General features: G+C 40.4%; 1 protein-coding gene across 1 annotated transcript; it reads right to left on the reverse strand.

Annotated features, from left to right (window-relative positions):
* Positions 1–20,824: 20,824 nt before the first annotated feature.
* LOC143546170 (uncharacterized) lies at positions 20,825–21,274 on the reverse strand. Its single transcript, XM_077037887.1, has one exon. The coding sequence runs from the start codon at positions 21,272–21,274 to the stop codon at positions 20,825–20,827; it is 450 nt and encodes a 149-aa protein (XP_076894002.1).
* Positions 21,275–22,929: the final 1,655 nt, after the last annotated feature.

Genomic DNA, 22,929 nt, shown 5'->3' on the forward strand with positions numbered 1-22,929 from the left:
TGCCCAACATTCAAGATTTCTGGCAGACGGTGTATTATGATTGCAGACCTGAGCCTCCAGTGATGCGAGCAACTGTCAATGGTCAAGACATACAGTTTTCCTCGGAAGACATACGGTTGGCTCTGCAGTTCGGTGATGAAACGAGAGACGACCCAACGGAATTCGTAGCTCCTTTCCGTGACGGAGCTTACTTAAGGATGGGTTATTCGGGTCCGCTGGGGGACTCGCAGAGGAGGAAAGGCTTTCTGCTGGATCAATGGCGCTTTTTGATGCATGTGTTGATAGTATGCATGTCCGGCAGAAAGGCAGGAACAGATGGGATGGGTGCGACGATGCAATCGGCTATGATTGCGCTGACTTACAACCGCAGATATTCGTTTAGTCAGCTAATCTTTTACGAGATTGATCGTCAGAGACGGGCGACGGCGCGCGAGCGTTTTATTATGTATCCTCGGTTCCTACAAATGATTATCAATCATGTCGCTCCGTCTGTACCGCAAAGACGCCCTATCAGATACGTTGAGTGCGTAACAAAACGTATCTTTGCTCAGTGCAGAACGTCGAGCACTCGAAGCAACCCTGAGCGGCGTCCCAGGCATACTCCACTTTTCGGGTATCTCATTAACCCGGAGTATGTTCCTGCAGGAGGGGACGAGTTCAGGGATCCGCAACCACATCAGGCGGCAGCACCTCATGCTGTATCAGCTGCGCCTGTTGTATCTTCTGCTGCTGTGCCAGCTACTATATCTCAGGCTGTGTCCACTGCTGAAAACGTTGATCTAGATGCTGCTTTTAGTGGACATGGTTTGTTTGATATGGATGTCTCGGGTCCTCAGTTTATGGATGTTACCAGAGCAGCTACTTCGGTAGCTGACTCTGATCTAGACGAGACGTTTGCTGAGGCAAGAAGACTTATGGTGTCTCGTGAACGGACTACGGGAAAGAGGCCGAGAACTGTGGGGGAGGATGAGGATGAAGTGGATGAAGAGGAGGCAGTACAGATTGTGCTAAGACGCTCAAGAAGAGAACAGAGAGGGATAGGTTCGGGAGCTGGAGAATCTTCAAGACTAGTACGTTTTGCTCCACCTGCCTTATCTGGTATGTCTCTTATTCCTACTACTGCACAGGTTTCAGCGATCGAGACGTCGGCACCAACAATTGTGTCCCTACCACCTCAACAGCTTAATCCACCGGTGGTAGTTGCACGGTTTGTGGAGTCGACAATCACCTCTACTGCAGGGTTACCAAGTGTACCACCTGCGGTCACTTCTGCTGATGTTCCACCAACTCCATTGCCTACTTCAGATACCGAGAGGATTCTTTCGCTAGAGCGGATTGTTGCTGAACAGTCAAATACTATTGACCGCCTAGTGGAATCCAATCGACTACAAGCTGCCCTCCTGGTTGAACATGGACGAATAATAGATGCCTTCAAGGATTACTTGGCATCTCAGGGGGAGAAGACGTGTAGGGGCGATGAGTTGAGAACGAAAAGACGAGAAGATCATGACGATGATCCCAATGCACCTTCAGGTGCAGGTGGTGAGCTGCCAAGAACCTCTCAGGCTCTTGGAGCTTCCACAACTGAGGGGGAGTCTACAAATGCAGATGGTGATGATGTTGTAGTTGTGGATGACGACGCTGATGTTGAAGACGTTATTGATGCGTTGAAGGAGTTGGATGAGGAGGAGGACGATGAGTTGATGGATGATGATGACGTGTTGCCTATGGATGAGATTGAGAGGATTGGAGAACAGATTAATGTGGAAGATGTATTAGAAGAAGGTGAGATTGTAGATGAGTCAGTGGAACATGAGATTCCAGCTGTTGAGAGATCAGAATTGGGGGATGAGAGTGTGATAGAAGATACAGTATGGGAGGAGCAGCCGAACTGGAAAGAAGGCTGTGCTCAGTGGTTTGTTAAAACCAAGAAGCCTGCAGTGCCAACGATGTTCAGAAAGACTTATAATATAAAGGGCTATGCAGAGTCAAAGAAAGGAATCATATGCTGGTTGTACGACAAAGAGCTGAAACTATTTGTGATCAAACGGTACGACGGCATTCAGTACTTTAAGAGATTGTTGAGATCTCTGAATTCCTTACCAGAATGTGAGGTGAGAGATTTAGCGAGATTGGGGCTGATCAATAGAAGTAATGATGATATGGCAAGAATCATTGGGAAGATCGTCTGGAAAGAAGCCATTAAAGACAAAAAGTTTGAACTCCTAAAGCCTCAAAAAGGAAAGTTGATAGAATACAAAGATCGTGGAATGAGGGCTGACGGCAAACCTTGGATGGTAATGAAGTATAAACCAGTCCGTCATTTGAAAGAAGTACCGATGAAAGTTATGCCCAAGAACGTCCTAAAAGATTTAAAATGGTGGTACGTGGATTGTGAGACAGCTGAGGCGGTAATGGAAGATGAGGATGAACAAGAAGTACTTCGGGTGTACGACCCGATGCATCTTGTTAATCTATCGAAGGATGATTTGAAAGTGCTCAACGAGAAGAAGATCTTCTACATTCCTGCTTGGAAGGATCAAGCTAGGAAATATCAAAGGGTAGTGTCGGTATGTGTGAGAGAAGGGGCGCACGCGTAGAGGTAAAGATTACAAGACTCAAGATTTGAAGATCAAGATATGAAGCTACTGCCAAGGGGGAGTCTGTTGGTACATGTATGTCAGTAGTTCATAGTCTAGCATTTGTAATCGAGTCTGTAATGTAATTATGTTTTGTTTATGTTGGTTTTGTAATGCGCGAAGTTGTCAACAAGTTCGCTATGGCGAACTTGTTGAATCAGCGAAGTTATTGACAACTTCGCCTGTGGCGAAGTTGTCGTGTTTAAATACTGTTCAGCAGAACAGATTACGTGTTGTTCGTTTAGGGTTTTCGTTTCAGTTTTTCAGTAACCAAGTTACGTGTCATAGTCTGTAACAGTGACCTCGGGTCACGTGTTTGTTATCAATATAACGTGGTTGGTTTATTGCTTGTGTGTTAGATCTCTACATACTCTACACTCGTATCTACCTACGCAGGGATTCCGCACCTGCGTTGTTAGAGACATCCCGTGTACGATCCTTCCAGGAACCTACAGAATGTCGTATGTGTGGTGTGGCTTCCTCATCACGACAAAATCCACATCTTCTGTGCGTGAGTGATTCCCGTCCGTAAGAGTGACGGGGAAAGATAGGATACCCAGGGGGGTGTTTGTGCTGCCGTCGAACCCTTCCATCGAGGCGTAGATCGTTTCCAGGCGTTCCTTGTCTTCGTCATCTAGCTTGTCGAAGAACTGCCTGTACATCACCGTTGACGAGGTGCCGTTGTCAGCAAGAGTGCGAGAAGTGATGTAGTGCCCCAGCTGGCTTTTGATGACGATAGGGCCTTCTTTGCTGGGTCCTCCTGGCACTCGCGGGAAGCGCACCTCAGCTTCCTTCCACGCGCATGGTTCTGTCGCTCGCCTTTTTCTTCCTCTGATGTTGCCATGAACCATGTTGATGCTGATGTCAACGGGCTTTCGTCCGTTGCCTCTGTACCGGTTATCATTCCTTCCTCCCTTCTTGATTGATGCCACAAGGTGTGCAAGTCTTCCATCCTTGACGAATGTTTCAACAATATCCTTCAAGGATGTACACTCCTCCGTACTATGACCTTTTGTCCCGTGGAAGTCACAGGATTTGCTTTGATCCGCATTAGGTCGCTGCCGGATCATTGGAGCTTTTGGCCATGGTAGTTTTTCGGTGGCAAATATCTCCGTGACGCTTTTGGTGAGTGGCGTCCACCGGTGTTTTCGGCTTGAAGGGTGTGTGTTATCTCTTCCGCCAACAAGAGGGTGAGAGCTGGATGAGGTGTCAAAGTTTACCCTTGACTGCCAAATACCTAGCTTCCTCTTTTTGTTCTGCCGGGCGATCCGAACATTGTTTTCTCTAGTCCTTTGCGTGTAGAGGTGTGTACTCTGGGGAAGATCCCTTCCCAGTTGCTTCTCCGTCTCGGCAAAGCGCTTGGCCGCCGTCATGATGGCATCCCATGTGGATGGCATGCCGTCCTTACCCGTCAATGTGCGGATAAGCTCTGGGTATTCGGCGCCCTGGATGAAAGCTGCGCGAACAAGATCTTCACTTATGTTGCCCAGACTCAGCTTTTTGGAGTTGAAGCGAGTGATGAAGTCTAGTAAAGATTCATCCTCCTCTCTAACGCAGTTGAGGATCGTCCACTGTTCTTCAGTATATTTCCTCTGTTGGCTGAAGTGTTGGCTGAACTTGTTCTGAAAGTCCGCCCAATCATAGATGTGATGGACCGGTAAACGATCGAACCATGCCCTGGCCGCTCCAACCAGAGTCATCTGGAACATATAACACCACGTGGGTTCCGTCCAGTTACTGACGGTTGCCCCCGCAATGAATCTGTTCAAGTGGTCGTCTGGGTCGGATAGACCATCATAAGTGCCGATGTTGGACATTTGTTTGGCACTTCTCGGGGCGATTGCTTCCGCAATGTCCCTTGCAAACTTGGACTTTCCTGCATTTGCAGCAGTTGGTCTAAAGGTTTTGGAGAAGTCACGTGGGTTTCTCCCCGCGTTCGTTGGTTTAAAGGTTTCTCCAAAATTCCTTGTCGGTTGGAAGTCCGTTTCCTTACGCTTCCCTTTTGCCTTATGGCGAGGGTTTGCGTCGGTATCGGATTCTTCCCGCTCATCGTCCGAGTACTCGCACTCACTGTTCATGTTGAGATGTTGGCGAGTACTGCCGAATTCGTCAGCCTGTTGAAGTGAACGCAAGCGTTCATCCAACTCAGCTTGGAACTCTTTCTGATGTGCTTCGGCCCACGCCTTAACTTGATCGAGTGTTTGGCGAGGGACCCTCGTCCGTTTCTCCAACTGGGTATCAGTGAACCCCAGTGAAATATTGTTTACTGCACTTGTCCCGGCTTGGGTAACCGGGGTAGTGTTCGTAAAATTTGTATAACCGCCGGTGTTCCCCCCAGCTGCTGGGGTTGTGGTTACCGGGGTTTCTTGGTCACTTACCGGCTTTGGGACCGGAGTAACGTTAACCATTTCTTCAGAAATTTTGAAAAGACTAAGAATTAGTTCTAGCTTTTATGCACGGATGGCGCCAATGAAGAAACACTAATCGACCCCGGGCAGATTACGGATAATCTGGGGGTTAAATAGATGTTTCCCACGAGGATGAGTTCCAGCAAAGAAAGTTGTTCTTCAGGTGACCTGCAAAACAGACACCGTAAGCTCGTCACTGAGAAGGGGGGGGGGGGTTCCTCCTTATGACCACCCTCCGGCGTGAGAATCAGACTAGATTGCTCTGAATATAAGTGTATATTAAGAGATTGCTAGAGAAGATAAGATAATGAGATATCAGATGATGTCCTTACCATTCCAAGGTGTTGGAGTATTTATAGCCGGAGGTAGGTTTCCAAGAAGGTACAGCCGGCTGAATAGTATTCCTGTTCTACCAACAGTGGGCTACGCGCAAGCCATGCTGGTTGGTGGATAGGCTGCGGCCGATAGTGACAAGGTCGGCTGTATACTGTTCCTTTACTGCCGGCTATGCACTGTTCCACCAACTGTAGGCTACGCACGTCCCATAGTAAGGGTTGGTGAGTAGGCAGCGGCTAATAGTGACAAACAGTACTAGAGGGTGCTCCTCCTCGTACTGTTGTCGGTGAGCTGTCACCCTGTGATTGGTTCATGGGCTGTTTTGGTCAGATCGTCTGTTTTGCCCATACCTTGGCAGGTATAGTACAAAAGATCTTCCAGAAGCATACGGACTGGCTCATTTGGGCGGGAGTATTCCCGCCTTGCTCATTCCTTCAGGTGACATTACTGAAGTAGCAAGAGTTAGTGCCTTGTGCGTGTAGCCTTGCTATCAGTGCGGGTAGCCTTCCCTGATGGCTTGTATCCGCAACTGCGGGAACAAGCGGGGTACTTCACCATTAGGAGGCTTTCCCTGCGGGTACAGCTGGCGTACTGCGCGTAAGGTCTTCTCTGAGCATGGTGGGTCCTGCGGAAGCAGTTGGTCGTTGCGCAGACGTCCCTCTTCAAGGTGAGTCTTGCGGGTCCAACTGGGCTCTGCTGGGACCTACCTCTTCAGATATTAATGTGGATCCTGCATGAACTAGTTGAGAAATTGGACTACAAAAGCTAAATATGGACGTGTATGTGTCAAGTAATTAAGCTTGCCCACAAGCCGTCGATATTGTAAAGGATCTTTAGTGAGCAACTATAAATGTGCAGGCATAAGACAATGAGAATGAGGAGCATTAGAACTATCAAATTCTTTTACTAAGTCCTTCGCAAATTTCCTTTGACTCATAATAAGACCTTGTTGAGTATGCAAAACCTCGATGCCCAAAAAATAATTGAGAAAAACAAGATCCTTTATTTGAAAAGTGGAATGTAAGAATGACTTGATTGCTTGCATTTCATCATGATTATTACCTGTAAGCAAGATATCATCAACGTATATTGGTAGATGAACTATAGAAGAATCCGTGGTTTTTGCAAATAATGAATAATCATTGTGAGAACAAACATACCCTTTAGACTTAAGAACATTTGAAAGTTTCCCATACCATTGACGAGAAGCCTGCTTTAGACTAGATAGAGATTTTTGCAACTTCAAAATTTGTGTAGGTTTATCCAAACTCATACCAGGAGATGGAAGAATATAAATGTCTTCATCCAAATCCCCGTATAAAAAAGCATAATTTGCATCAAGTTGATGTAAATCCCAATTAAGTTTGGCAGCAGTAGCAATCAACGCTCGAATAGTGGTCATCTTTACAACATGACAGAAAGTTTCATTGTAGTCTATTCCGGCCTTTTGAGTATCACCACGAACAACTAAACGGGCCTTATACCTTTCAATGGTTCCATTGGCATTGAACTTTACTTTATAAACCCACTTACACTCAGTAGATTTTTTTACCTAAATGAAGATCTACAACAGACCAAGTATGATTAGCCTTTAAGGCGTCAAATTCTTTCTACGTAGCAATTTCCTATTGAGGGTTAAGTGATGCTTCATGATAAGAATCAGGCTTCTTAGTGGAATCTAAATAAGTAAGCAAAGATTGATTTGCTGATGACAAAGTATCAACATGAATGTTGTGCACGACAGAACATGCAATAACAGTGTGATAACAAGATATAGAAGATACTGTATTACAATCATAATCAGCAAGATAAGGAGAATGATGAGTTCTAGAAGAGGCACGAATAGGTTGAACAAGAAGAGGAGAAGTATTATAATCAGACAGAAAGATGAGAAGGAACTGAAGGATCAGAAGAGTTATTTTGAGAGGAATGAGAAGGTACAACTGAATCAGTTGATTCAAAAAACTGAGAAAGATTATCAATGGTTCGAAAGATAAAAGAATGTGCTTGTGAAACAGAAGGAAACAACTGTTCAAAAAACACCACATCTCTAGAAAAAAAACAGCTTTAGTTTGTAAAGTATAAAGCTTGTAAGCCTTTTTACCAAGCAGATAACCAATGAAAATACAAGGTATAGCTCAAGACTGAAACTTATCACGACCTTGTTTAAGAGTGAAAGCATGCTTAAGAAACTAAAGCTTTTTAGATGAGTGTAAGAGGGTGGTTTTTTAAACAGGCATTCATATGGTGTTTTCTCATTTAAAAGACTTGTGGGAAAGAGGTTAATAAGATACTCAGTTTCTTTATTACCAGAACCAAGTTCAAAGGCATTGTTAGTTCTAATACATTTAACATGTGTATTAAACTGCAATTTAACCATTTCAAATTTTGGAGAATAGGAAAGGCATTAGTTCTAGCGGTAAGCAAATAAGTCCATGTGACTCTAGTAAAATCATCAACAATGGTTAAGAAGTAATCATAACCATTGTAGGTGGATGTGTTATATAGACCCTAAGCATCAATGTAAACCATATCAAAAGCTTGAACAATTTTAGTATGACTTTGAGTGAATGGTAATATATGTTGTCTAGCTCTAGGACAAATATCAAAAGTTTCAATAGCATCAATATGGGCTTATGAGAAAACATCCAATGTTTTTAACTTGTAAAGTGTCACACTCCGACTCAGGGCCTAGGTGTGACGTCCCGGGTTGGTACATGCTTTGTAAATATATCAGAGTAACGGGTTCATTTTAGCGAAAGTCTTTAAATATTAAAATATTAATTTACATTGCAAAAGTCTTAGGAATTTAATACCCAAGTTTTCGATTACAAAACAGTGTTATTATTATTACAAGGATTTATATATTCAAAATAGAGCCATCTCGTGCGATCTTCTAACATAGGACTCCAATCCTTGTATAGCATTATCCTCATCTAGTTACCTGCATGGGTGGGAAAAGCACGTCAGCTATATGCTGGTGAAACGTTGACTCGATAAAACAATTTATAACAGTCGTTAAATACAAACATAGTTTTCTGTTTCACAAACTCAGCAGGAACGTCTGTCATTCCCGGGATTTGTACCACTGCCCTACACACAAAGTTAAAAGTTTCCCCGAGTACATAGCCCCTATTTGGAGACAACCTTCCCCTAGGCTATGTGACCCTGTTGGAGAACTGGTTATGACTGACTTGGTTTTGTATGCCAATTATCAGTTATGTATGAATCCAGACACATGTGTATTCGGTCTGAGTTGCTTTTTATTATCTATTTTGTATATAACGATTTTAGAGACAATAATCTCATGCAAACATTTATCGAACTCTTTGCAATAAACAACCTGTTTATTACAAGAGTAAAATCAGTTCAGACCATAAAAGGTTAACGTGTTCACCTTGTGTTATCAGTTGGGTGATATGAGAACTTCTTTCCTCAGTATGCTATTAATCTATATTTATAATAGGTATGCATAAGTACCTAGGTGGTATATCTTTTAAGCATTCAGCAAACTTCAAGTCTGTTTCAGTTTCAGTAGACTCGAGGTCTGATCAGTAGACTTTAAGTCTGATTTAGTTCAATAGACTCTTAGGTCTGACCTAAACTTAGTAGAGTTATAGTCGTTTTATGAAAATATTTTGTATTTATAACGTTTGGTATAGCACGCTTTGGCCTAATAGAGTCTATCACGTTGGCAAACTTCTCCAGGTAAATAAACGGGTCCCGCAGTTGATTGGGATGTGTACGAATTACTTACCTTAGACAAGAAGAGTCTACTAATGATATCCCCCTTCCGGTTACTACATGTCCGTCAAAATATAGTTTTAATAACATTACTTCTTATGGAGGTAACGTCTTTATTGTAAAACATTATTTGGAAAACATTTAGAGTTTGACGACTATACCCTTAACTAGGTTCTAATAACTATATAATTTAAGTAACTTGAACATCATCCTACCTTAGCAGCTAGTCGAGAGTAAGGACTAAGAAAATCAGCAGCGGTTCAGCTCGTGCTTTGCTTAAAGGAACAACAAATCGTTAACAGCGCCTCGACACCTCGTTTCTTCACATAATCAAGCCCTTGGAACCTTGGAACACCCTAGCACGCTTTCCTAGGCTAACTATGTGAGAATGAAGGTGAAAATGGGATGAAATGGTTTGAACCCGTAGCTGCCCTTTTATACTTGAGTTTTGCAGGGCATCACGTAGCGCGATGGTCTTTCCTTAGGGCCATCTTGTAGCACGACGCCACAATTAATCAAAAGCTGCCACGTGTTGACACGTGGTTGGACACGTGGATTCGATTACTTACATAGTCATCGCGTAGCGCGATGCTCTATGTGGGTAGGGCGTCGTGTAGCACGACGCCCCTCTTTTTCTTGAATTGTGTGATTCTCTGTCGCGTAGTGCGATGATGTTATCAGGAGACCATCATATAGCGCGATGTGTCTCAAACTCAAAATTTTCATTTTCAACCCTTTAACTTCCAAAATTACATTTTTGGCCCAAAATTAGATGGGGTGTTTTCACGGTGTTACATAAAGAGGTAAATGTCCAAGCCTAGCATGCCAGCTATGACCAAAAATAGTAGCAACATTAAAATTTTTAAAAGAAGGATCAACAACATTATTATAAACTTCATGAGAAAAACAAATCAGTTTGTTGCTTGAGTAAGAGCAGGCCATTCATTAGCCTACCAAGAAACAATGGCTTACTCATGGAAGGGGCCTACAAGATACATGATTTGTTATTGAAGAACACTAAACCGTTTGTATCATTACAAAGATTAGGCATAGAAAGTTACTTTTGTTGGAATTGAGGTACTAAAAGCACATGAGAAATGGAAAATCTTGGAGTAAGATTAACTGTTCCAACCTTGTTGGCAATGATAATGTTTCCATTAGGAAGAGTTACATAAAATGGTTTTGTGAGAGTTTGAATATTGGTGAACAGATTTTCATGAAAGCACATATGATTTGTTGCACCTGTATTAATAATCCATGTTGTGTGATCACTAACTAGAGAATTAGAAGATAAGTTGCAGGATATGATACCTGCAAAGTTATCATAGTTGACTATGGCAGAAGATACAGATCCCATTTGAACATTGTTCAACAAACGCATAAGACCATTGCATTATTCTTGAGTAAGACTGCAAGTAGTGCTAGTCTCAACTTCTTTAGATGTGTACTGGCTGCATGCTACCCCTTTCTTTCCATTATTTCTTCCACCTTGAGGTCCTTTAGATTGATTATATGCATGCATTGTAATAGCATCTTGACTAAATTGAGCAGTGGTATATGTTTCCCTTTGTTTTTCATCTTGAACAAGAAGGGAATATGCCTGATTAATAGATGGCATAGGTTGCATCATTAAAATATTCCCTTTAACAGTATCATATGCAGGGTTCAAACCCATAAGAAACTGAATAAGCCTTTGATTTTCGTCTCTTTTAGCTATGAGTTGAGCATTGCCACATGAACATATAGGAATGTAATTTAGAGAATTCAGTTCATCCCAATTACACTTAATATTTGTAAAGTATGTGGCTGTATCATTATTTCCTTAAGAAATATCACACAAATTCTTCTATAGTTGATATAACTTTGCACCATTATGCTTGCCATATCGTTCATTAAGTTCTTGCTATATTTGATTGGCAGTTTGTGCATATAAAACACTATCACTAATTTCTTTTGATAGAGCATTAAGAAGCCAAGATATTACCAAATCATTGCATCTCTGCCAATTTTGACATTGAATCGGAGATATAGGAACTTCAATTTCACCGTTTACAAAACATAAATTGTTCTTTGTAGAGAATGCAATTGAAATTGCTCTCTTCCAAGCTTTGAAACCAGATCCATCGAATAATTTTGACACCAAAAGCATACAGGGATGATTTTGAAGGATGTATGTACAAAGGATTTGAAGAATCAATTTGATTGTTGACTTTGTGTTCTGGAATTGATGTTGCAGAAATGAATGATTATTAGGGCATGAACAATTGATTACTGAAGAAATGAATTAGAAACAAATTGAACAAATTGAATCGATCAGAATGATCAAAACTATTGCGGAATTGAAGAAGATGATCAAATTTGACCTAAAATTAAGAAAAATGAACAAATGTATAGAATTGTGATGATTGATCAATAATTGAGATGGACAAATGATATCGAAAGAACGAATTGCAGAGCGAAAGATCGGAATCACCGCTCTGATACCATAAAATCAGAGACTGATTGAGAGAAAGATGAACTCGTTTTTATGTTATTATCCAACATACACACACACACACAAAACTGTTAACAGCTAACAAACTTTTTAAACTAACTAAAACCAAATTAGCAATATGTTGAATCTCAACGATGACAAAGTCTTTTGCGTGAAAGTCTTATGTTTAATGTTTTTAAAAGGATATCGTTTATGTTCTCAAGATGTAAACTTAATGTTGGTGCATATGTAAAATTTGTTATGATGTGACTAGCAAAAAGCCACACGAATGTCTACAGAAGATTAATACATAATTAAAGAGCTTAAAGGATATCACAGAGTGCGCATAGAAGCTCCATGGTTAATAGATGGAGTGACTTGTGAATTAACCACAAACATTATGGCTGAATTCATCAGGAAAACCACGTCGATGACACAAACGAGCCATGAAATGACCATATGATGGTTAGATTGCTAGAATTGAAGCAAAGGGGAACCTTGAAACACCTTGAACCCAGGATGTCTCAGCTATTGGATTTACTCATGATGCATAGTTCTCAAACTGGAGAATCTCATTACATCGCAGTGAAAACTTACATGAGTCAAAAATTAAAAAAAAAAACACTTAGTCTTAGAATCAAAACATAGTTCAACATAAATAACTATAAACGAATGTCAGTCTTTATTAGGAACGGGCTTGGTACCGGTACCAACCGGTGTTGAAATGCATCAAACATGGGTACCAGTATCAAAAAAGCTAGGAAAGGTACCATATCGGACCCGGAGGCTAACAATCAATAAAATACCGATGTCGTACCGGAACCTGTACCGCACCGATCCCGAAACCTCAGAAAGTGGGTACCGAAAGTATGTATTCGGTTCAGTAGCAGTACCCGGTACCATATGCTCATCCCTAATCTTTAGCTTGGATAGCTTGTTAATGCACTCCAAGCTAGTGTAACCATAATAAAAGTTAGGTATACTGAGTGAGTTCTTGTTTACTAGTCGTAACAATTTAATCATGGCAATCGTACTGTCACATAACTTTTGTAATAAGCAATCTACGTGATTGTAATATTAACATAGCATCGTATAGCATGCACATTTATTTAACCCATAACCAAAACTTAAGTAACTAAATAAGGCGAACATAACCATTCCACATGTCATTAGCCCCCGTTGGGTGATGTTTGTCATCGTCAACATGCCAAATGTCAAGTAGGACCAATTAATATAACATAAACACGTACAGGTTTGCCCATCATCCTGGCCTATTGTTACGTTATTCATTCCAAATGTCGTGTAGGGCCAATTATATAAGCACGTGCAAGGTCTACACACCTTCCGTGTGCTTACACTATCGTAATCATACAACTAATATATATAACATAAGCACGTACAAGATCTACACACATTCCCTATGGTTAAATTATCGTGCATCTTACATACTCATCCCGTAAATATTAGGACATTCATGTAATCACATTATCACATATGCGTTATTAAATGTTGCCATTAATAGCACTTACTTATTCATTCTTGGTAACATAGGCTGCAATACATATTCGCTATCTATTAAAAATCATTTTGTGAGTATGCATATCACTCCAAAACGTAACATAAGGGGGGGGGGGGGTGTTAGAAACTCTTCTTATCTTTAGAGAACTTCCTAGCTAAAAAGCAGTGCTTTCCTCATAGAACACTTGGACAAATGTACAAGGTTAATAAGAAAAACTATAATTATTCAACTATACAAGAACCATAAGTAATCATTCATCAAAGTACTCACATAGCTAAGTTATCTTTTTCCACAAGTTGTCGCTTCCCAAAGTTATCACATGAGCCAAGTAATTATCCAGGTTATCACATATGCCAAGATTTTGCATAACTAAGTTGTCGCTTCTACCAACTAGTCGTAAAGCAAATATGTGAGTACTTAAGTTAATGTGATAACTAGATAATTATGCATGAACTTAACCCAACTAATCTAAAAAATATTTTACCAGAACTTAGCTTTGTGGTAACTAACTATGCTAGAACTATTCCTATGCGAGAAGTTATAGTGTAAAATTCCCAAAATTTCAATCAACATTTGACAAATTTATGAAAATAAAGGACCAAAAATATTCATTAGATAAGTAATGAGGAAATGAGATAAACATCTTATGTTAAGAAACTTCATCCCACATGGAAAGAAAGAAGAAAATAGAAGCTCTTTATAAGAGAGAAAGTTTCCATAGTAAAATTCTTATGTAGCTAACCACTCTCAGTTGTCCTAGCGAAGGGTGCAAAGCACCCGATGCGCGTGTGCACGGGCTCGAGCACGGGCACGGGCGCAATGTGGCGCACATTGCACTTCGCACGCTCACATCACCACAGGCCGCATTAGTATTTTTGAACAATGGAAGTTAGATCAAGACATGACGAGCTACCAAAGTCCAATGACTAGAAATGAAAAATATGAATTTTTATTCCTTCGCACGACGCAAAGGAATTGGACACAACTACTTCGCGCTATGCGAAGTAGCGATGAAGTAGCCGTGTCGTTGAACGACACGTGGCAACACGTCATAGGACACGTGTCACCATGTAGTGACACGTGACAGGTCTAGTTGTCAACTCACCAGACCTATTGGTCTATTTCGAGTGAGGCGAAGGGATGCTTCTCGCTACGCGAAGGAGAAAAGAAACCGGAGTCGGTTCATTAGCCGTTCGCGCTACGCGAACAAACATGACGATGGTCCTTCGCGCTGCGCGAATGAATACTTTTTCTGCCTATAAATAGGTAGCCATAGGATGATTCTTCATTCGTCCAATCACACCCGATTGCACATATTACCACGAAATACGTACCATGACCACGATTTCCAAAGGTGTTCGTTGTCTCAAAGTACGTGCAAAAACAAGAACCTCTGTCGGTTTATTCTCTCGATTACCCAACTACAAGTAGAAGTGTTACCCGCGCCAAGCTTAGGCATTTCTTGTAAACAAGCCGTACAAGGTAGGGATTTTGCCCGATTAGTTTATTAAATACGGCTTAGACCCTAGTCGGGGATATCACCTATACCTTGATCATATAATAAGTGAAATATAGATTTTATAAGACGAGATTATAGATGGAATATTATTCTTTATTTTATATAAAGATTTTATAAATGTTTCTTATGAAAGAAGAAACGTAGTGAATAACGATGAACAAAGAAAGGACTAAAGATCCTTATGTTTTATAAAGAAATGAATATCAAGTTAAAGGTTATGCAAACAGACTAAAGGTTTGAAGCTTGATCGTTGATATAGTATTTATTAAACGTTATTCTCTTACTATAGGTCCGAGGTAACAAGAAAGCATAAATCAGTGAGACACGCTGATAAAGAACAAAGGTGAATACATCCAAACTCTTTACAACTTTATAAATGGACTCTTTAAATGTTTACATGGGATTATGTATCCCTAAAACTTTATAACAAAGGTAATCGTTGGGCCTTAGGTTATCGTATACGTTTATCTGGATCTTTACATATGTGGGTAGACGGTTGGCACACCGCACCACACTTGATAATGCTGCGCCACGTTGGGCCGGACCTAAGTAATGTCCGAGAGGGGATTTTCTTGTGTATATTGGTGTCGCTAAATCCTCGATGTTGCAGTGTTCGCCGAATGGTTTCGAGTTGAGCTGGATGTTTACAATAGTAATTCAGACTTTCAGAACTTGGATATTTCCTAGCTACATTGGGTCGAGGCCTATGATGTCTCGAGGGGATGATTGAGTATCAAAATATTTTTGTGCCAACGTGTTCACAAGCATGTGTTGCCGACGTATTTTATAAACTGTTTTATAGGTATTCAAGATTAGGTGTTTGGAGACAAGGGATAACCATTAGACGATCTGATCGCTCACATGAAGTTTTTGATATTAAAATAATGTAAATTATAGTTTTATAATTCCAAACTCTTTTGTACCAACCAACCAGGTGTTTAATTCCCGTATTTTGAATATAATAATATTTTAATCAAGTTTTCCGCTTTACACCTAAACTTTGATATATTTACAAAACAGGTACCAAGTTGTGGTCACACGCCTAGGCCCTAGATTGGGGTGTGACAGGTTGGTATCAGAGCCATCGATCTTAGCGAATTAGGTATATAATCATAACTACGATTTGATCAAGGATAAGTTTCAATATTTATATTATCTAATAGGGATAAGATAGGTTGGTATTCTCTTTTATCCCTCATTATTCTAATCCTAATAGGTGTCATTCAAGAAGTAGATGCAAACCTTTCGTCAATAGCGTAGAATGGCGAATTGTCTAGAACCCGCTATTCCCGATCATGCAGGAGATGGAAGTGATAGCTACTATACTGATTTCTTCGGTCAAGATCGGCCAGTTGTCCTATAGTAATTTACGGAAGTCAACCCATCTATTTTCCTGGCAGGGAGCAAATGCCAATTCTTATACCAAGTGATCCACCGACTCCGGAGAATCATATTTCTGACAAGATGGAAGTTGACGAACCAATCAAATCCGAACACGAACAAGATACATCTAATTGAATGCAGTGTCACTCCGACCAAAGTAGATGGCGTTTTGGAACTCCAACTTATAACCCAACAGATTCCAACACTAATTCCATTGCAGGTCCATCCAGGAGACCCAAGATGAGGGTAATGCAACCTCTAGAAAAGGTGACTATACAAATAGATTTAAATAAGGATGATGTGGAAACTGATTCTAAGGAGGAATTAGAAGAAGATCCATAAGAGGAAACCTCCGAGGAGAAAAGTGATGAAAATAAATGTCCTTGTGTTCAGAATAACATGACATATGAATGTACTGAAGACTCCGGTCATCAAGAACCGTCTTTTCATATGCCCTACGACTATGATTCACAAGAGCCTTATGTTCAAGGATTTCCAAATAGTTTTCCACCCTATACTGATGTTGTTCCTACCATATCGGAACAAGTAGAAGAAATAAGGGAACAAGGAGAAGCTACAGAAGCTTTTTACAATCTACCATTTGAATCACGTCCCCCACCACCATACCCAAGTAATCACTATGACATTTTCATGATGGAATATCGAGATCCACCACCACGATATGGATATCCAAATATCATGCCTCAATCTCAAGAAGAACATCTTAATCGAGCACTTCATGAAATAGATAAGTTAAGGAAAAAGGTGGCTACTGAAGGTAGCAAGAGAAAGAAAGTGGGAACCAAATTAGTACAGAAATGTAGTAAGATGAAGAAGATGATAAAAGACTCCATGAAAGGTTAGGAATCCTATCCCTTTGTATTTGTATCGTTTGTTTTGGTGTCAATTAGTAGTACCTGTGTTTGTTATCGTTTGTTTGTAAAATATTCCGGTTTGTAAGATATTATGTCTACCGGTATACAAATAAAATATTTGGTTCTAAATAAAATTATTTATAATTATGGAATGTCGAATCAAAGTAATCCTTCGCAAAAAAAAGGAAGCTTCGAACTCAAGAAGCAACCAAACAAGAACTGAGCCTGCTCAAGGGAATCATGAGCAGCTAATGACAAAAATGCAAGAAATGATAAATGCAATGAATACCTTGCTACCAATCATGAAGAAAAATCGATTCACAAAAGTGAAACCTGACAGTCCAGTAGAACTGTCAAATCTAAATCTCTCCTGAATCCTACACATCAAGATGAAGAAAGTGATAATGGTTCGAATACTGTTGAAGATTTCAATCGAACTTTCAAAAAGAAGTTGAGAATCGAAGGTTGTTTATTTAAATATTTTAAGACGTATGGACCAAATGAGTTTTATGGTGATAAAGGTGCCATAGCAGCCATAAGATGGCTAGAAGAGATGGAATTGATTGCCATAATAAGTAAACATACTGAAGAAGAAAAGATTCAGTACACATCTCAAATGTTCAAAGGGGAAGCATTAGAGTGGAGGAACACTTTGTTGATGTCGAAGTTAAGAAAAACCATGTATCAATTGACATAGGAGGTGTTTAAAATTGGTTTTGTAGAAGTTCTGCCTGATGCATGAGACAGTCTTAACTCAAACCAAGTTCCTCAACCACAAGGGGTCGGAACTAATCCGAAAGACTAAAATACAAACTTTCAAGAGTATTGTAGGCTTGTGCCTCAATTGGTAACACCCGAGTCGAGCAAGGTGACCCGGTAAATTTGGGATTTACCGAGAGAGATCTGAGACATGGTACGATCTCATCTACCTCAAACCGCCGATTGCGCCATGGAACTGGCTGGTTACTTGATGAATGGTCTTATCCGAAACAAGGAAGAAGATAAGAAGGGAGATACCACAAATGACAAGAAGGGAAGAGGAAATACCCGTTTCAAGGGTAAGGAAGTTGATAGATGGAGGGGAGGTTTTACCTCTAACTATCCATTGTGCGAGATCTGTAAGAGAAATAATTTGGGTCGATGCCGATTTGCAGTTATTACATCTGCAGTTTGTGATTCATGCAACAAGCCAGGGTATGTTGCAGCTGATTACTGGAAGAAAACAATGACTTGCTTTAATTACAAGGAGATGGGACATCTCAGCTTTGAATGTTTGAAGAGAAACGCTACCGGTGGAGGTGCTGGAGGAAGCGGCACCAAGAACGATGGGAAGAAAGGAAATGCTCGAGTCTTTGTACTCGACACCAAAAATGCTGCAGACATACCGGACACCATCACCGGTACGTTTTTAGTTAATAATGTTTATGCAAGAGTTTTATTTGATTCAGGTGAAAATTAAAGTTTTATAGATTATAAGTAATGTAGTCTATTAAACGAACCATTAAAGAAATTAAATAAAACTATAAACATCAAGACACCAAGTGGTGAGGTAGTTAAAATTTCTGAAACTTTAGAAAACGGAAAAATTTTGTTGGCAGGCTACGCCATACCTGCACAATTATTACCTATGACGTTAGCTGGCTTTGATATAGTTCTAGGTATGGACTGGTTATCCGATAACCATGCCGGTATCATTTTTAATAAGAAAACCATAGAACATCAAGTCCCTGACAAGCGAACAATTCAAATCCCTAGTGACAAAGATGTTGGTCAAGTTTGCATAATCTCCATGATTAAAGATAATAAATTCTTAAACTAAGGATGCTTAGCATTCCCGACGTCTTTCCAGATGAACTTCCAGGAATTTCACCCAATCGACAAGTAGAGTTTAGAGTAGATTTGATTACTGGAACCGCTACAATAGCCAAATCCCCATACTTAAATAAAAGCTTACTAGTGCACCTATACTGGCTTTGCTAGAATGTACGGAAGATTTTGTTGTATTTAGTGACGCATCTCATTCAGGCTTGGGATGTGTACAAATGCAAAGAAAGAAAGTAATAGCTTATGCTTCTCATCAATTGAAAGTACACAAAAAGAATTATATAACTCATGATTTAGAGTTGAATGCCATAATTTTTGCCTTGAAATTATGGAGACACTATCTCCCCGACAACGGCGCCATTTTGATAACCGTCGTTTTAGTCATGCAAAAACCTAATTAAACTATATAGATAGAGTAAGTAGGGTATCGTATCCATGGGGAGCATGTGGTCAGTACTGCAAAATTTGTTTGATTATTTAATCTTAAGTTAATTAACTAAGGTGGACAAACGTTGTCAAGCGAAAATTAAAAGATTGATTTTAAAAACAATGTAAGGAAAATGTAACCTTCTTCGGATTTCAGGTTTTAGGTTTCACACAAAACTTGTTTGATTAATTGGACACCACATAGACATGGTATTGGAATTTAGTTAAAGTAGCTATTCAGATAGGCTTTTGTCATCAAACCTATGCAATTCAATTACCAAGTCTACTAGTATTAAGTCAACCCCCTTTAGTCACCGAACCCGCTTCTAGGTTTTGTCATCAACCGAGCATGGTTGTAAAGAAAGAACTCAAATCACCAACAAACTGTTCAATTAACTAATACTTCAATGTGTTATATGTTTGTCATCACATAAACTAATCTAATACATAAACAAACAAAATTGAGTGTTTCACCTATAAGAACCGTTCACCCGGAAGAAGTCACAAACAAACTAGCCTTGCATCTTGGTGGCAAATATTTCTGTTCTTGAGTCCCGGTGAACAGCAACGAAACCTATTCCCTTTTGCGTCTCCCACCTGCTACCGTCCAAAAAACCTCCTTTTCACACATGAATGCCTCACTCATGTCTCTCAAACTACTCAATTTATCTCTAAACAGTTCTGGTTGCCACTCGAAAGCATAACTTGATAATACCCCGCCCCTCCAATCGGGTTTGGGAATGTGCACCCTTACTTGCTCATGTTCCTCTTGCATATGTTGTCTTTTGGCTTGAGCAGCCCGAACACTAGCATATGTGGCTTTCCCCTTTCCTTTATCTGATTTTCTTCCTATCTTAGTTGATGCTTAGGATGATAAACGAGTACTTTTTCACAAACAAGCAAGAAACCCCCAAGTTCCTTGAAATTTTCGGCACCCCAAACCCTCAACAATCGGAATAAAACTTAGGAATTAACGGAAATAGGCTTTGTGTTGTTAATCCTCTTCAAAATCCACACAATTTAGGGTTAACAATCTTAGTATTTGGTAGTTATTTGAAAGAGATGATGAAGAAATTAGGGTTTGAGAAGAAAATAATGAAGAGGTAAAGAGAGGTGAGATGATATGTGTGGCTGTAGTTTGTTGCAAAAATAAAATAAACCTTCTTTTATTACCATAGACCCGTAGATTGTAGCAGGGGGAGCTGCACCGTGGGCCACGGTGTGAACCGTGGTCCACGGTTGACCTTAGTCAACGAAGTTAAATGAGCTGCACCAAGGGCCACGGTGTGAACCGTGGTCCACGGTTTGAGTTGAACCAAAATGGACAGAATGGGCCGTACCATGGTGGAAGTGTTCACCGTGACCTACGTTGACCAGACCGTGGGCCACGGTTTACACCGTGGTCCATGGTGACCCTGAAATTTTTTTAAACCGTGGCCCACGGTGACCCTGAAATTTTTTATCTATTTATGTTTTTTAAACAACTTATACAAGCAAGCAAAAGTCATCTACAAACAAAATAAAAATTACCCACCCCCCATGAAAAACCCGAGTTGTCCTCAACACGGTAAAGAAATTCATAAGAATTTCCCCACACTTGAATCAAACACACTCCCGACGGGAATGGTAATTTTTAAAAGATCAAAAGTAAAACACACTATACAAAAAACCTGGACCTTTAGACGGTGGAACCATCCGGTGAGCTTAGAAGTAAACTCACCTTGTCAATGTCAAGCATGTTCAAATCCTTTCCTTCCAAGTATGGTTTAAGGCGATGCCCATTCATAATTTGTTTAACTTGACTTTGCATGTCTTCGATCTCCACATCACCAAACCTTCCGACTCTTGTGATGACATACAGGACCATCCATTTGCTTTTAAGCTTTCGAGGAAACAATTTGAGTCTTGAATTGTAAAGCCACACTTTTTGCCCGACCTCAAATGTTAGTTTCCGTATCTTAGCATCGTGCACCCTCTTTAATTTCTCTTTATAATTCGAAGCACATTCATACGCCTCATCCCGGTTTTCCTCCGATTCGGTCAACTTCAATTTCCTCAACTCACGGGCTTCCTTGTAATCCATATTAACATTCTTAATTGCCCATAATGCCCGATAAGCTAACTCCATTGGCAAATGACATCCCTTCCCATACACCAACCGATAAGGAGTGGTACCAATCGATGTCTTGTAGGCCGTTCGATACGCCCACAATGCATCATCTAACTTAATCGACCAATCTTTTCTATCAACCCGAACCGTCTTCATTAAAATTTCTTTAATTTGTCGATTAGAAACTTCAATTGGCCACTTGTTTGAGGATGGTAAGGTGATTGAGCCGGTTAGGATCTAGATCTTATGATGACATCGACGGATTTGTTGATTATGTATACGATTAGGCTAGGTTACGTTAACTGTGTGTACTGTGTGTTGAGAGTGAATTCGGGCAGAGTAATGATAATTGAGAGATAAAATAGGAACTTGTTTTTTTAATGAATAGCTTACAGGGTATTTATAGGGGATGACTACATTCGTTAAGTTAACACTTAACGAATGAGTCGTTCGTTACATTTAAGACTAACGAATGAGACATTCATTCATTATACATTACACATACCGAATAGCCCTTCATTCATTATGATCCATTCGTTAAGCAGGGTTAACGAATGGAGCTTACATTATATGAATGGGACACATTCGTTACGGGGTAACGAATGTGCCTTACAATTAGGCGAATGGGCTATTTACATTAAAGCCCCTACATTATAAGATAATTACATTAATAAACTCATAAAGACCGAGACGTACAAAACATGTATCAGAAAACTCCCCCTCGTCTTGAGCTCTTTATACTTTATGGCTGGAACATCTCCGTTTTCCAGTCAATGCAGCTATGAATCTTGTATGCATAACAGACTCGAACAACCTTCTGAAACTGCATCGTAAGATCATAGTCGCTTATGTTAGCAAACCTAATCTGACTATGAAATAACGCATCGTTGTCACACTCAGATAAGTTAACAAGCCATATCGGATCGATCACATGAATAATCTTCGTGTTAAACCCAGAACCCAATACGATAACCGCTTCACCCGTCTGATTGCCGTAGTACCAACGGTTGAACGTGGTAAACAGACTCTGAGGGAATGTCTTCATCAGTGCCCTCTTCATTGTCTTAGGCGGCTTTGCCTCTAAGATCATTTTCCTCCAGCCGGTGCGTTGATCAATCTCGTCAATCTACTTGTGTGTCGGCACTTGCGGCTTGAAGAACTTGAAACCATAACGGGTTTCATGTAATAAATGAGTATAGAACCACTCAGCCTAGACATCTTTTCCTCGATCCACGAACGGTTTGTTGGTTAGTGTTCTAACATCCCACATTGGCATAGATAATATATCGTGTGGGCGTTCAAAATAATAAATACCATGCTCCCACTTCACTATATATACCATAAGATTAGAATCAACCTGCCACGCAATCAAATCACCTCTTACGTCTTTCGTTGGCCTGTACTTCTTCATCTGGTATGCAGATGCTCGAGCCTTTGCCAATTTGACTTCCTCCTATTCGTGATAACGAAAGGTCTCGATCATCTTGTTCATTCTCTTCACATCATGCTCGAACATGCCATCCAAAGCACATTTGCGCTTTTTCTCTTTCGCTGATAGGTGACTTGTCTCTGCAGCTTTATTCCATTTCTCGATCTCTTCTCGTAAGCGACGTTCTGCTGAATCAAAATGTTCTGTAGTAAAGAATGGATTACATGAGTCGTTGTTGTTGTCA

This window comes from Bidens hawaiensis, unplaced genomic scaffold (genome assembly GCF_021521415.1).
Source record: "Bidens hawaiensis isolate Kalapana, Puna unplaced genomic scaffold, B.hawaiensis_p1.1 tig00014257_1, whole genome shotgun sequence".
Lineage (NCBI taxonomy): Eukaryota > Viridiplantae > Streptophyta > Magnoliopsida > Asterales > Asteraceae > Bidens > Bidens hawaiensis.